The sequence below is a fragment of the Lissotriton helveticus genome, chromosome 8 (genome assembly GCF_964261635.1).
Source record: "Lissotriton helveticus chromosome 8, aLisHel1.1, whole genome shotgun sequence".
NCBI lineage: Eukaryota > Metazoa > Chordata > Amphibia > Caudata > Salamandridae > Lissotriton > Lissotriton helveticus.
The window spans coordinates 5783531-5800328 of NC_136069.1; the positions used below are offsets into that span (position 1 = coordinate 5783531).

At 48.5% G+C, this 16798-nt stretch overlaps 1 protein-coding gene across 5 annotated transcripts in view; it reads right to left on the bottom strand.

Annotated features, from left to right (window-relative positions):
• SPAG17 (sperm associated antigen 17) overlaps positions 1–16798 on the bottom strand; it is a 1244773-nt gene that overhangs the window by 79100 nt on the left and 1148875 nt on the right. For all 5 annotated transcript variants that reach the window (XM_078656351.1, XM_078656349.1, XM_078656348.1 and 2 more), the window contains one exon: positions 15778–15880. In XM_078656351.1, the coding sequence (XP_078512477.1) occupies positions 15778–15880 (103 nt within the window). The remainder of the gene's footprint in view (positions 1–15777; positions 15881–16798) is intronic.

Sequence of the window (16798 nt, forward strand, 5' to 3'; positions counted from 1 at the left end):
ATAACAGAAAACATTCAGGCTATCAGAAATATGATCAGATGTTAAAATAGTAGATGGTATATATCTAATTACTTCACTTTAATGTTAAGTTGGGCAGATTGTCAGAGATAGTAAGTTAGGAAGGCATTACGTTGACACTATTTTCAAAGGAATAATCTGCACAAAAATGAACTAAAAGACATGATGTGGATGCAGGAAATGATGTCAGCGGTAAGGATGAAGGAACACAGGCTGTCTGACTACCAAGCAGTACTGAATTTAAATGATCAATGATAGATTCACAAGACAGCTAGGAGGCTGGAGAGTGGGGACAAAACAGTAGATCATCTGAGCAGAAGAACCTGCCATGCTTCAGGAAAAAGTACTTTAGCCCCAAGTCTGGTATATTTAGTTCTATTTCCATTACTATTTCTTTCTCCTACACATTTTGGGACAGATGTACTAATGCTTTTAATAGTCAAAATTATTTTTTCTATGTACTAATCTCATTTTAGAAATGAGAATTTTTTTCTGACTTCTAAAACGGGATCAGAATGGATCCCATTCGGTTTGTGGTAATCTGAGGTGGCGTCAGAGGTTGTAGGCATCAGAGGTTGTAGGCGTCAGAGGTTGTAGGCATCAGAGGTTGTAGGCATCAGAGGTTGTAGGCGTCAGAGGTTGTAGGCATCAGAGGTTGTAGGCATCAGAGGTTGTAGGCATCAGAGGTTGTAGGCATCAGAGGTTGTGGCGGCAGAGGTTGTAGGCGTCCCTTCCAAATACTGGTTCAGTATCTGGCAATCACAGGTTGTAGGCATCAGAGGTTGTAGGTGTCAGAGGTTGTAGGCGTCAGAGGTTGTAGGCGTCAGAGGTTGTAGGTGTCCCTCCCAAATACAGGTTCAGTATCTGGCAATCACAGGTTGTAGGCGTCAGAGGTTGTAGGCGTCAGAGGTTGTAGGTGTCAGAGGTTGTAGGCGTCAGAGGTTGTAGGCGTCAGAGGTTGTAGGCGTCAGAGGTTGTAGGCGTCAGAGGTTGTAGGCGTCAGAGGTTGTAGGCGTCAGAGGTTGTAGGCATCAGAGGTTGTAGGCATCAGAGGTTGTGGCGGCAGAGGTTGTAGGCGTCCCTTCTAAATACTGGTTCAGTATCTGGCAATCACAGGTTGTAGGCGTCAGAGGTTGTAGGCGTCAGAGGTTGTAGGTGTCAGAGGTTGTAGGCGTCAGAGGTTGTAGGCGTCAATGAATCAATCAATCAAGGCATTTGTATAGCGCGCTACTCACGCGGAGGGTCTCAAGGCGCTTGGGGAGGGGGGGTCCGCTACTGCTCGAACAGCCAGGTCTTGAGCTGCTTTCTGAAGGCGAGGTGGTCCTGGGTCAGGCGGAGGTGGGTCGGGAGGGAGTTCCAGGTCTTGGCGGTGAGGTAGGAGAAGGACCTTCCCCCTGTGGTGGCTCTTCGGATGCGGGGGACGGCGGCGAGGGCGTGGCCGGTCGATCGAAGCTGGCGTTTGGGAGCGTAGAAATTGAGGCGGCTGTTGAGGTATCCTGGGCCTTGGTTGTGCAGGGCTTTGTGTGCGTGGGTGAGGAGACGGAAGGTGATTCTTTTGTTGACCGGGAGCCAGTGCAGGTCTCTCAGGTGTCCGGAGATGTGGTTGCGACGGGGGATGTCCAGGATGAGTCGTGCTGAGGCATTCTGGATCCGCTGGAGTCTCTTCTGGAGTTTGGCGGTGGTTCCGGCGTAGAGGGAGTTGCCGTAGTCCAGTCGGCTGGTGACGAGGGCCTGGGTAACCGTCTTCCTGGTCTCGGTGGGGATCCACCGGAAGATCTTGCGTAGCATGCGTAGGATGTTGAAGCACGACGAGGAGACGGCGTTGACTTGTCTGGTCATGGAGAGGGAGGAGTCCAGGATGAAGCCCAGGTTGCGTGCGTGGTCTGTTGGTTTGGGTGCGCTGCCTAGGGCGGGGGTATGTTTAAAGCGGGTGAGCGACCCAATAAACCCTTGCGGGCTTGGGCAAGTGATATTTACAACAAATGGGCCAGCAAGGGATTTTGTTTCAAAATTGTCAATTTCGGTCACCATGGGAAATAAATGAATCAGTTACCCACATTAATGTCAATAGGTGACTAGATTTAAATTGTAGTTGCACTAATGTTATTACCACACTAATAACAAGAAGAAATACACAAACCAGGGTTTTTGTCAAAGAGTTATTATTTTCTTTATAGTGAATTAAGAAAGGGTACTAGAAAAATGCATTTGGGACAAATGAAGAGCAGATTATATACTCCTACTATCCATCTCAAACAAAAGTCAAAACTGCTAAACAATGTTGCTATAATGATTTCAAACCAACAGAGTAAATGAAAATCAATATAATGGATAAAAATCAAGCAGAATTTAGACTTTATAGTCGACGTTTCGGTCTTTTATGTTCGATTTCATAAGACCATCATCAGGACTTCTTTGTTGTGCATTTAGGGCGATGACCCTCGGGAAAGATGCAGAATACACCGCCTAAAGGTCAGTGATGCTGATCAGGATCTGTCAATGAGAACAGTGGAATCCAGGCCTTCAATGTTACGTATAGTCACTTGGACGAATGTTATTTAAATTCCAATTGAAAGTTGTGAATTCAAATCCAAATGATGCTTTTAATTTTGACTCGATTTGGATCGTTTTAAGAAGCGCCACGAGTTACACCAGCAGCATCTAAGCGACAGCAGTCTGCTCTCAGACATTCGTCCAAGTGACTATACGTAACATTGAAGGCCTGGATTCCACTGTTCTCATTGACAGATCCTGATCAGCATCACTGACCTTTAGGCGGTGTATTCTGCATCTTTCCCGAGGGTCATCGCCCTAAATGCACAACAAAGAAGTCCTGATGATGGTCTTATGAAATCGAACATAAAAGACCGAAACGTCGACTATAAAGTCTAAATTCTGCTTGATTTTTATCCATTATATTGATTTTCATTTACTCTGTTGGTTTGAAATCATTATAGCAACATTGTTTAGCAGTTTTGACTTTTGTTTGAGATGGATAGTAGGAGTATATAATCTGCTCTTCATTTGTCCCAAATGCATTTTTCTAGTACCCTTTCTTAATTCACTATAAAGAAAATAATAACTCTTTGACAAAAACCCTGGTTTGTGTATTTCTTCTTGTTATTAGTGTGGTAATAACATTAGTGCAACTACAATTTAAATCTAGTCACCTATTGACATTAATGTGGGTAACTGATTCATTTATTTCCCATGGTGACCGAAATTGACAATTTTGAAACAAAATCCCTTGCTGGCCTAGGGCGGGGGGCCACCAGGAGTCGTCCCAGGCGGAGGGTGAGGATCCCAGGATGAGGACTTCCGTCTTGTCCGAGTTCAGTTTCAGGCGGCTGTTCTTCATCCATTCGGCTACCTCTTTCATCCCTTCGTGTAGGTTGGCTCTGGCGGGGTCGTTGGTGAGGGAGAGGATCAGCTGGGTGTCGTCGGCGTAGGAGATGATGTTGAGGTTGTGCTGGCGTGCGATGGCTGCGAGGGGACTCATGTAGACGTTGAAGAGGGTTGGGCTGAGCGAGGAGCCTTGAGGAACGCCGCAGATGACTTCGGTGGCTTCTGATCTGAACGGGGGGAGTCGGACTCTCTGTGTCCTTCCGGCGAGGAAGGAGATGGTCCACTCCAGTGCCTTTTCCTGGATTCCGACGTTGCTGAGGCGCTGTACTAGGGTACGGTGGCAGACAGTGTCGAAGGCCGCGGAGAGGTCTAGGAGGATGAGGGCCGCTGTTTCTCCGTTGTCGAGCAGGGCTCGGATGTCATCGGTGGCTGCGATCAGGGCAGTCTCGGTGCTGTGGTTGGCCCGGAACCCAGACTGCGAGAGGTCGAGGGAACCGTTCGTCTCGAGGAAGGCGGCCAGCTGCTTGTTGACAGTCTTCTCGATGACTTTAGCGGGGAACGGGAGCAGTGAGATGGGTCGGTAGTTCTTGAGGTCGGTGGGGTCGGCTGATGGCTTCTTTAGTAGGGCGCTGAGTTCGGCGTGCTTCCAGTTCTCCGGGAAGGTAGCGGTGTTGAAAGAGGTGTTGATGATGTCCCGCAGGTGGGGTGCGATGACAGCGTCGGCCTTGTTGAAGACGTGGTGAGGGCAAGGGTCGGTCGGAGATCCGGAGTGGATGGAGTTCATCGTGCGGACGGTGTCTTCGGTGCTGATCGGGGTCCAGGCGCGGAGGGTGGTGGTGGGGGGCGGTGGTTCGGTCGCGGCGTGCGTCGGTTGGGTGCTGAAGCTGTGTGTATGTCCGCGATCTTGTTGTGGAAGTAGGAGGCGAGGGAGTTGCAGAGGTCTTGCGAAGGGGTGATGTCGTTGTTTCCGGCGTTGGGGTTGGAGAGCTCTTTAACGATGTTGAAGAGTTCCTTGCTGTTGTGTGCGTTGTTGTCCAGTCGTTCCTTGAATGCAGTTTTCTTGGTGGTGTGGATCAGTTGGTGGTGTTTTCGGGTGGCGAGCTTGAGGGCAGTCATGTTGTCCGGTGTTGGGTCTCTGCGCCAGGCTTTCTCAAGGGCTCTGCAGTTCTTCTTCGAGTTCTTGAGTTCGTTGGTGAACCATGGGGCTTTCTTGCTGCCAGGTCTGCTAGGCGGGGTCTTCAGAGGGGCGAGGTCGTCTGCGCAGTCGTTGATCCACTTCGAGAGGTTGGTGGCCGCTTGGCTGGGGTTCGTTGCGCTGGTGGGTGGGTTCTTGCTCAGGGAGGTAGTGAGCTGGTCGGCTGTGATCTTGTTCCAGCTTCTGCGTGCAACCTGTTGCTGTTGGTGGTGGATCGTGGTCCTTTTGAAGCTGAAGTGGACGCAGCTGTGATCCGTCCAGTGGAGTCCGGTGGCGTGGCTGAAGGCGATGTCCTTGCTGGAGGAGAAGACGGGGTCGAGTGTGTGTCCGGCGTAGTGGGTGGGGGTGGTCACCAGTTGCTTGAGTCCGAGGTTGGCGAGGTTGTCCAGCAGTGTGGTGGTGTTGCGGTCGTTGTTGTTCTCCAGGTGGAAGTTGAGGTCCCCGAGGAGGATGTAGTCAGCGGAGGGGAGGGCATGAGGGCAGACGAAGTCGGCGATGTCCTCGCTGAATTGTGTGCGTGGTCCTGGGGGTCTGTAGATGAGGGTGCCTCTGAGGGTGGTCTTGGGGTTGATGTGGATCTGGAAGTGCAGGTGCTCGGCGGGTGCGAGGGTGTCGTCGGTGTTGGTCGTGATGCGGATGGAGTTCCTGTGGATGATGGCGATGCCTCCTCCTGTCTGGTTGACGCGGTCCCTCCGGATGATCTTGTAACCGTCCGGGATGGTGATGGCGATGTCGGGCGCTGAGGAGGCGTTCATCCAGGTTTCCGTGAGGAAGGCGACGTCTGGGTTGTGGTGTCGAGCAGGTTCCAGAGCTCGACGGCGTGTCTGTGGACTGAGCGGGTGTTGAGCAGGATGCACTTCAGGTGATTGCTGCTGTTGCTCGTCGAGGTCTTGGGCAGTGCAGGGGTGGTGCAGGTCCGGATGCAGGTGAACTTGCAGGAGTTGCAGCACAAAGGTCCGTGGGTGCGTCTCGGGGTGGCTCGGTAGCAGCCCGGGAGTCTTCCGGCGTTGAGTGCGTTGAGGTCGGTGGCGGTGTAGGTCCGGCGGGAGGGCTGGTGACTGTGGGAGCCAGGGGTCCTGGCACTGGGCGCGGTCCAGGCGCGGACGGGCGCAGACGGGCTTACCTTTGGCGCGCCTTCGGCGCACAATCGGCGCGCCCGCTGCGCGTGCGCATGGTCGCAATTTATGGCGAAGTGCAGGGAGGAGGAGCAGCTGGGAGGCGGGAGCGGGGAGGGTACATAAAAAAAGGGGGCGTGTCCACACTCCCGGCGGCAGGAAGCGGGGCGAGTGGGCGTGGGAGGCACTGCACAGGGGGACAACAACACGGGTAAAGGAACGAGAAGGGAAAGAAATAAAGGTTACAATACAATCCAATGACACTTTAAAAACAGCAAGGAAATGCGGCAAACAACGAGCGACGGCGGGGGGGCGTGGCCAGGAGAAGGAAGGCTCAGCGAGGCGGAGAGCAGAGGCAGGCGGGGGCACACGCGACAGCTGGTGGCCGTGCGGCGCGGGGGTGTCCTAAGATTAGGTTGTAGGTGTCCCTCCCAAATACAGGTTCAGTATCTGGCAATCACAGGTTGTAGGCGTCAGAGGTTGTAGGCGTCAGAGGTTGTAGGCGTCAGAGGTTGTAGGTGTCAGAGGTTGTAGGCATCAGAGGTTGTAGGCATCAGAGGTTGTAGGCGTCAGAGGTTGTAGGCGTCAGAGGTTGTAGGTGTCCCTCCCAAATACTGGTTCAGTATCTGGCAATCACAGGTTGTAGGCGTCAGAGGTTGTAGGCATCAGAGTTGTAGGTGTCAGAGGTTGTAGGCATCAGAGGTTGTAGGTGTCCCTCCCAAATACTGGTTCAGTATCTGGCAATCACAGGTTGTAGGCGTCAGAGGTTGTAGGCGTCAGAGTTGTAGGTGTCAGAGGTTGTAGGTGTCAGAGGTTGTAGGCGTCAGAGGTTGTAGGCGTCAGAGGTTGTAGGCGTCAGAGGTTGTAGGTGTCCCTCCCAAATACTGGTTCAGTATCTGGCAATCACAGGTTGTAGGCGTCAGAGGTTGTAGGCGTCAGAGTTGTAGGCGTCAGAGTTGTAGGTGTCAGAGGTTGTAGGTGTCAGAGGTTGTAGGTGTCAGAGGTTGTAGTCGTCCATCCCAAATACAGGTTCAGTATCTGGCAATCACAGGTTGTAGGCGTCAGAGGTTGTAGGCGTCAGAGTTGTAGGTGTCAGAGGTTGTAGTCGTCCCTCCCAAATACAGGTTCAGTATCTGGCAATCACAGGTTGTAGGCGTCAGAGGTTGTAGGGGTCAGAGGTTGTAGGCATCAGAGGTTGTGGCGGCAAAGGTTGTAGGCGTCTCTTCCAAATACTGGTTCAGTATCTGGCAATCACAGGGTGTATGCGTCAGCTGTTGTAGGCGTCCCTTCCAAATACTGGTTCAGTATCTGGCAATCACAGGGTGTATGCGTCAGATGTTGTAGGCGTCCCTTCCAAATACTGGTTCAGTATCTGGCAATCACAGGGTGTATGCGTCAGATGTTGTAGGCGTCCCTTCCAAATACTGGTTCAGTATCTGGCAATCACAGGGTGTATGCGTCAGATGTTGTAGGCGTCCCTTCCAAATACTGGTTCAGTATCTGGCAATCACAGGTTGTAGGCATCAGAGGTTGTAGGCGTCCCTTCCAAATACTGGTTCAGTATCTGGCAATCACAGGTTGTAGGCATCAGAGGTTGTAGGCGTCCCTTCCAAATACTGGTTCAGTATCTGGCAATCACAGGTTGTAGGCATCAGAGGTTGTAGGCGTCCCTCCCAAATACTGGTTCAGTTTCTGATGTATCAATGTCGTCAGAGCGAACTCCAGTCTCAAAACATTAAAAAGTTACCAACACCTCAAAGGAGGTGGTAACCAACTTCAAAAAACAGGTACTGTGACTACAGAAACCCTTAAACAAACTTTAAAAATATAAAAGAATGCTTTTTTACTAGCAGCCATATTTAATCTCACACATGCTGGCCAGCACACCCTAGCGGGCCACCATCCCTGTGACTTTAGCCAATAGTATTAAGCGGCAATTTGCAGCTTGTCTAATAGATGTTCACCAGGTCGGATGGCCACTTAATCCGATTCTGTATTTTATGAACTGATTTAGTGGTGTGTAGGTTGGTTCTTAGAAACATTTAATGGTGACATATATATAGAAGTCGCATATTGCCACCCGTATTGTGCGAGCAAAGAATAGTTCATCTGGCCCTGAGTTAGGGATGATTGCAACACACGACCACAAAAGCTTCTTGAAATGATGCTGTCGCTTTCCGATTTTTACAGGGACTCAGCCCACGTGTCTACTGTTCAGGCACCCCCCCCAACCCATCTCCTACCTGTACCCCACTAACCATTCCAACCCTGCTCCCACAGGATGCTCCTGCCACGTATGGGTGGAACATGACACGTGCTTAAGGATGGGTGTGCTAAAGGAGAAGGAGCCAGAGCGAAGAGCATTGCAATCATGAAGGTCATTTTTCCAAACTCTGTGGTTCTGGCTGAGCCTTCCATTTGTCTACGAAGAACCTGATGTGAGCAACCAGCACCAAACCCCTTTTCTAGTAAACATCTTTCAGAGAGGGTCGTGGCCAAGAGCGATGCGTTTCTGAGGAGATGAATGTTGACGGAATTGCAGTTTGCTGAGATTAGCAAGCCATTTTGCATGCATCTGGAATCTTTGGACGCCTCTTACAAGCTGAAGATTCTGAGTCTCCATAAATGATCTGGAAAGGATCCCTGAAAGTTTTCTGGGGAAGCAGCATGGGATTCACCAAGAGGGTCTTCAACAGTCTCCAGACTTGTGTATTTGTAGACCACGGAGGTGAACCTCTCACTGGGGATGTATTCTCTTGTATCGTTGACGACATTCCAGTACATCCCTTGTATCAATGACAACGTTCCAGTACATCCCTTGTATCGATGACAATGTTTCTGTACATCCCTTGTATCGATGACGACGTTCCTGTACATCCCTTGTATCAATGACAACGTTCCTGTACATCCCTTGTATCAATGACAACATTCCAGTACATCCCTTGTATCGATGACAATGTTTCTGTACATCCCTAGTATCGATGACAACGTTCCTGTACATCCCTTGTATCAATGACAACATTCCAGTACATCCCTTGTTTTTATGATAATATTCCTATGCATCCCTTGTATCGATGACGACCTTCCCGTACATTCCTTGTATCGATGACGACGTTTCTGTACATCTTATATCGATGACGATGTTCCTATACATCCCTTGTTGTATCGATGATGACGTTTCTGTACATCCCTTGTATCAATAACGACGTTCCTGTACCTTCCTTGTTGTATCGGTGATGACATTCCTGTACATCCCTTGTATCAATGACGACGTTCCTATGCATCCCTTGTATCGATGACGACGTTCCTGTACATCCCTTGTATTGATGATGACATTCCCATGCGTCCCTTGTATCAATGACGACGTTCCTATGCATCCCTTGTATCAATGACGACGTTCCTGTATATCCCTTGTATCAATGACGACGTTCCTATGCATCCCTTGTATTGATGACGACGTTCCTGTACATCCCATGTTGTATCGATGATGACGTTTCTGTACATCCCTTGTATCAATAACGACGTTCCTGTACCTTCCTTGTTGTATCGGTGATGACATTCCTGTACATCCCTTGTATCAATGACGACGTTCCTATGCATCCCTTGTATCGATGACGACGTTCCTGTACATCCCTTGTATTGATGATGACATTCCCATGCGTCCCTTGTATCAATGACGACGTTCCTATGCATCCCTTGTATCAATGACGACGTTCCTGTATATCCCTTGTATCAATGACGACATTCCTATGCATCCCTTGTATCAATGACGACGTTCCTATGCATCCCTTGTATCAATGACAACGTTCCTGTAGATCCCTTGTATCGGTGCTAAGCAAATGTGGATAGTCTGAGGATAGCACTAGAGCTGCACAAGGAGTGGTGCAGTAACTAAATGTGGATAGTCTGAGGGTCGCACAAGAGCATGAGGAGAGGTGCAGTAACTCAATGTGGGGAGTCTGAGGGTCGCACAAGAGCATGAGGAGAGGTGCAGTAACTAAATGTGGAGAGTGAGGGTCGCACAAGAGCTGCACAAGGAGTGGTGCAGTAACTAAATGTGGAGAGTCTGAGGGTCGCACAAGAGCTGCATAAGAAGTGGTGCAGTAACTAAATGTGGAGAGTCTGAGGGTCGCACAAGAGCTGCATAAGGAGAGGTGCAGTAACTCAATGTGGAGAGTCTGAGGGTCGCACAAGAGCCGTATGAGGAGAGATGCAGTAACTAAATGTGGAGAGTCTGAGGGTCGCACAAGAGCCGTATGAGGAGAGGTGCAGTAACCACATGTGGAGAGTCTGAGGGTCGCAGTAGAGCTGCATAAGGAGAGGTGCAGTAACTAAATGTGGATAGTCTGAGGGTCGCACAAGAGCCATATGAGGAGAGGTGCAGTAACTAAATGAGGAGAGTCTGAGGGTCGCACAAGAGCTGCATAAGGAGAGGTGCAGTAACTCAATGTGGAGAGTCTGAGGGTCGCAGAAGAGCCGTATGAGGAGAGGTGCAGTAACTAAATGTGGAGAGTCTGAGGGTCGCACAAGAGCTGCATAAGGAGAGGTGCAGTAACTAAATGTGGATAGTCTGAGGGTCGCATAAGAGCCGTATGAGGAGAGGTTCAGTAACTAAATGAGGAGAGTCTGAGGGTCGCACAAGAGCTGCATAAGGAGAGGTGCAGTAACTCAATGTGGAGAGTCTGAGGGTCGCACAAGAGCATGAGGAGAGGTGCAGTAACTAAATGTGGAGAGTCTGAGGGTCGCACAAGAGCCGTATGAGGAGAGATGCAGTAACTAAATGTGGAGAGTCTGAGGGTCGCACAAGAGCTGCATAAGGAGAGGGGCAGTAACAATGTGGAGAGTCTGAGGGTCGCACAAGAGCCGTATGAGGAGAGGTGCAGTAACCACATGTGGAGAGTCGGAGGGTCGCAGTAGAGCTGCATAAGGAGAGGTGCAGTAACTAAATGTGGATAGTCTGAGGGTCGCACAAGAGCCATATGAGGAGAGGTGCAGTAACTAAATGTGGAGAGTCTGAGGGTCGCACAAGAGCTGCATAAGGAGAGGTGCAGTAACTCAATGTGGAGAGTCTGAGGGTCGCAGAAGAGCCGTATGAGGAGAGGTGCAGTAACTAAATGTGGAGAGTCTGAGGGTCGCACAAGAGCTGCATAAGGAGAGGTGCAGTAACTAAATGTGGATAGTCTGAGGGTCGCACAAGAGCCGTATGAGGAGAGGTTCAGTAACTAAATGAGGAGAGTCTGAGGGTCGCACAAGAGCCGTATGAGGAGAGGTGCAGTAACTCAATGTGGAGAGTCTGAGGGTCGCACAAGAGCCGTATAAGGAGAGGTGCAGTAACTAAATGAGGAGAGTCTGAGGGTCGCACAAGAGCTGCATAAGGAGAGGTGCAGCAACTAAATGAGGAGAGTCTGAGGGTCGCACAAGAGCCGCATAGGGAGAGGTGCAGCAATTAAATGAGGAGAGTCTGAGGGTCGCACAAGAGCCGCATAAGGAGAGGTGCATTAACTCAATGTGGAGATTCTGAGGGTAGCACAAGAGCTGCATAAGGAGAGGTGCAGTAACTCAATGTGGAGAGTCGGAGGGTCACACAAGAGCCGAATGAGGAGCGGTGCAGTAACTAAATGTGGAGAGTCTGAGGGTCGCACAAGAGCTGCATAAGGAGAGGTGCAGTAACTCAATGTGGAGAGTCGGAGGGTCACACAAGAGCCGAATGAGGAGCGGTGTAGTAACTAAATGTAGAGAGTCTGAGGGTCGCACAAGAACTGCATAAGGAGAGGTGCAGTAACTAAATGTGGAGAGTCGGAGGGTCACACAAGAGCCGAATAAGGAGAGGTGCAGCAATTAAATGAGGAGAGTCTGAGGGTCGCACAAGAGCCGCATAAGGAGAGGTGCATTAACTCAATGTGGAGATTCTGAGGGTAGCACAAGAGCTGCATAAGGAGAGGTGCAGTAACTCAAGTGGAGAGTCGGAGGGTCACACAAGAGCCGAATGAGGAGCGGTGCAGTAACTAAATGTAGAGAGTCTGAGGGTTGCCCAAGAGCTGCATAAGGGGAGGTGCAGTAACTCAATGAGGAGAGTCTGAGGGTCGCACAAGAGCTGCATAAGGAGAGGTGCAGCAACTAAATGAGGAGAGTCTGAGGGTCGCACAAGAGCCGCATAAGGAGAGATGCAGCAATTAAATGAGGAGAGTCTGAGGGTCGCACAAGAGCCGCATAAGGAGAGGTGCAGTAACTAAATGTGGAGAGCATGAGGGTCGCACAAGAGCTGCATAAGGATAGGTGCAGTAACTCAATGTGGAGAGTCGGAGGGTCACACAAGAGCCGAATGAGGAGCGGTGCAGTAACTAAATGTAGAGAGTCTGATGGTTGCCCAAGAGCTGCATAAGGAGAGGTGCAGTAACTAAATGTGGAGAGTCGGAGGGTCACACAAGAGCCCAATAAGGAGAGGTGCAGCAATTAAATGAGGAGAGTCTGAGGGTCGCACAAGAGCCGCATAAGGAGAGGTGCATTAACTCAATGTGGAGATTCTGAGGGTAGCACAAGAGCTGCATAAGGAGAGGTGCAGTAACTCAAGTGGAGAGTCGGAGGGTCACACAAGAGCCGAATGAGGAGCGGTGCAGTAACTAAATGTAGAGAGTCTGAGGGTTGCCCAAGAGCTGCATAAGGGGAGGTGCAGTAACTCAATGAGGAGAGTCTGAGGGTCGCACAAGAGCTGCATAAGGAGAGGTGCAGCAACTAAATGAGGAGAGTCTGAGAGTCGCACAAGAGCCGCATAAGGAGAGATGCAGCAATTAAATGAGGAGAGTCTGAGGGTCGCACAAGAGCCGCATAAGGAGAGGTGCAGTAACTAAATGTGGAGAGTATGAGGGTCACACAAGAGCTGCATAAGGAGAGGTGCAGTAACTCAATGTGGAGAGTCGGAGGGTCACACAAGAGCCGAATGAGGAGCGGTGCAGTAACTAAATGTAGAGAGTCTGATGGTTGCCCAAGAGCTGCATAAGGAGAGGTGCAGTAACTAAATGTAGAGAGTCTGAGGGTCACACAAGAGCCGAATGAGGAGCGGTGCAGTAACTAAATGTAGAGAGTCTGATGGTTGCCCAAGAGCTGCATAAGGAGAGGTGCAGTAACTAAATGAGGAGAGTCTGAGGGTCGCACAAGAGCCGCATAAGGAGAGGTGCATTAACTCAATGTGGAGATTCTGAGGGTAGCACAAGAGCTGCATAAGGAGAGGTGCAGTAACTCAAGTGGAGAGTCGGAGGGTCACACAAGAGCCGAATGAGGAGCGGTGCAGTAACTAAATGTAGAGAGTCTGAGGGTTGCCCAAGAGCTGCATAAGGGGAGGTGCAGTAACTCAATGAGGAGAGTCTGAGGGTCGCACAAGAGCTGCATAAGGAGAGGTGCAGCAACTAAATGAGGAGAGTCTGAGGGTCGCACAAGAGCCGCATAAGGAGAGATGCAGCAATTAAATGAGGAGAGTCTGAGGGTCGCACAAGAGCCGCATAAGGAGAGGTGCAGTAACTAAATGTGGAGAGCATGAGGGTCGCACAAGAGCTGCATAAGGAGAGGTGCAGTAACTCAATGTGGAGAGTCGGAGGGTCACACAAGAGCCGAATGAGGAGCGGTGCAGTAACTAAATGTAGAGAGTCTGATGGTTGCCCAAGAGCTGCATAAGGAGAGGTGCAGTAACTAAATGTGGAGAGTCGGAGGGTCACACAAGAGCCGAATAAGGAGAGGTGCAGCAATTAAATGAGGAGAGTCTGAGGGTCGCACAAGAGCCGCATAAGGAGAGGTGCATTAACTCAATGTGGAGATTCTGAGGGTAGCACAAGAGCTGCATAAGGAGAGGTGCAGTAACTCAAGTGGAGAGTCGGAGGGTCACACAAGAGCCGAATGAGGAGCGGTGCAGTAACTAAATGTAGAGAGTCTGAGGGTTGCCCAAGAGCTGCATAAGGGGAGGTGCAGTAACTCAATGAGGAGAGTCTGAGGGTCGCACAAGAGCTGCATAAGGAGAGGTGCAGCAACTAAATGAGGAGAGTCTGAGAGTCGCACAAGAGCCGCATAAGGAGAGATGCAGCAATTAAATGAGGAGAGTCTGAGGGTCGCACAAGAGCTGCATAAGGAGAGGTGCAGTAACTAAATGTGGAGAGTATGAGGGTCGCACAAGAGCTGCATAAGGAGAGGTGCAGTAACTCAATGTGGAGAGTCGGAGGGTCACACAAGAGCCGAATGAGGAGCGGTGCAGTAACTAAATGTAGAGAGTCTGATGGTTGCCCAAGAGCTGCATAAGGAGAGGTGCAGTAACTCAATGTGGAGAGTCTGAGGGTCGCACAAGAGCCGCATAAGGAGAGGTGCAGTAACTAAATGTAGAGAGTCTGATGGTTGCCCAAGAGCTGCATAAGGAGAGGTGCAGTAACTAAATGTAGAGAGTCTGAGGGTCACACAAGAGCCGAATGAGGAGCGGTGCAGTAACTAAATGTAGAGAGTCTGATGGTTGCCCAAGAGCTGCATAAGGAGAGGTGCAGTAACTAAATGAGGAGAGTCTGAGGGTCGCACAAGAGCCGCATAAGGAGAGGTGCATTAACTCAATGTGGAGATTCTGAGGGTAGCACAAGAACTGCATAAGGAGAGGTGCAGTAACTAAATGTGGAGAGTTGGAGGGTCGCACAAGAGCTGAATGAGGAGCGGTGCAGTAACTAAACATGGAGAATCTGAGGGTTGCACAAGAACTGCATAAGGAGAGGTGCAGTAACTAAATGTGGAGAGTATGAGGGTCGCACAAGAGCTGCATAAGGAGAGGTGCAGTAACTCAATGTGGAGAGTCGGAGGGTCACACAAGAGCCGAATGAGGAGCGGTGCAGTAACTAAATGTAGAGAGTCTGATGGTTGCCCAAGAGCTGCATAAGGAGAGGTGCAGTAACTCAATGTGGAGAGTCTGAGGGTCGCACAAGAGCCGCATAAGGAGAGGTGCAGTAACTAAATGTAGAGAGTCTGATGGTTGCCCAAGAGCTGCATAAGGAGAGGTGCAGTAACTAAATGTAGAGAGTCTGAGGGTCACACAAGAGCCGAATGAGGAGCGGTGCAGTAACTAAATGTAGAGAGTCTGATGGTTGCCCAAGAGCTGCATAAGGAGAGGTGCAGTAACTAAATGAGGAGAGTCTGAGGGTCGCACAAGAGCCGCATAAGGAGAGGTGCATTAACTCAATGTGGAGATTCTGAGGGTAGCACAAGAACTGCATAAGGAGAGGTGCAGTAACTAAATGTGGAGAGTTGGAGGGTCGCACAAGAGCTGAATGAGGAGCGGTGCAGTAACTAAACATGGAGAATCTGAGGGTCGCACAAGAGCTGCATAAGGAGAGGTGCATTAACTCAATGTGGAGATTCTGAGGGTAGCACAAGAACTGCATAAGGAGAGGTGCAGTAACTAAATGTGGAGAGTTGGAGGGTAGCACAAGAGCTGAATGAGGAGCGGTGCAGTAACTAAACATGGAGAATCTGAGGGTTGCACAAGAACTGCATGAGAAAAGGTGCAAATACCAAATGTGGTGTCTGAGGGTCGCTTTAGAGCTGCATGAGGAAAGTTTAGAGGATGCATGAAGGTGACATGAGTAGGGGTGTAAAGATTATCTAGGCAGGGTGTGTAGTGAAGGAAGAGCAGTGACTACATGGAAAGAGTGTGAGGTTGCCTGCAGTTGGCATGAGGACCACTAAAAATACCAGGATCTCTGTCTACCACTGGCCTGGGCTATCTCTAAATCTTCCCTCCATACTTCTGATCGAAGGGGATCAATAGCTAAGAACTCTCTTGCATATTACACATTTGTCGATTGAAGAAAGTGTTTTACCCTCCTTGCAGCTCTCACCCTGTGAACATCAGGGAGTTGCTCTCATTGTTCAGGGCATCAGAAGAGACTCCTAAGTGAAAAAGAGTCCTGTTCATGGTGGCTCCAAAGCCCAGGCATTGGGCTGCTGCACAGGCCAGGGTCCGTCAGTCAGCAAGCACCGTGGGGTTGTACTGTACAGTCTTAGTAGGTGCAATCATTATGTACTGTGCTCACACTTCACCTCCAAATCCACAGACAGCAGAACAGTCGTCTCCCTGGGGCTTACCTGCTTCGCTCCCAGTCCTCAGCGGATCTCTCTGGTTGAGCCATCGGGGGCGGAGGTTCCGGCTTTGGTGCCACACTGAGTTCATATACCGCAGCGATATCAGCTACAACGAAAAGAGAGCGGTCCATCACAAGGTGCAGTATTAGTAACGAGAAACGAGCTTTAGTAATGAGTTACTACTCATCAACACTTACTAACGAGAACAAACGCTATCTGTAGTATGTCTGGTATTTACTTCTGACCAGCACTATCATTAGTTCTGCCAGACACGGCACACGACAAATAATAATAATAATAATAATAATAATAATAATAATAATAATAATAATAATAATAATAATAATAATAATAATAATAATCATAATACCAATAACAATAATACCAATAACAATAATAATAACAATAACAATAATAATAACCATACTAATAACAATAATAATAACAATAAGAATAACAATCATTATAACAATAATAATATTAATAACAATAATGACAATAAGTATAACAATAATAATAACAATAATTATAACAATAATAATACCAATAATAATAATAATAATAACAACAACAATAATAACAATAACAATAATAAAAACAATAATTATAACAACAACAATAATAATAATAATAATAACAATAATTATAACAATAATAATAATAATAACAACAATAACAATAATTATAACAATTATAATATTAACAATAATAACCATACCAATAATAACAATAATAATAACAATAGAAACAATAATAATAATAACAATAATAATAACAATAGAAACAATAATAATAACAATATTTATAACAATAATAATATTGTTAATATTAATGACAATAATAGCAATAATTATAACAACAATAATTATAATTATAACAATAATAATACCAATAATAATAACAGCAATAACAATAGGAATAATAATAGTTATAACACTAATTATAACAATAATAATAATAATAATAATAATAATAATAATAACAACAATAACAACACTCGACTCATCCCACCACTGATAATCAT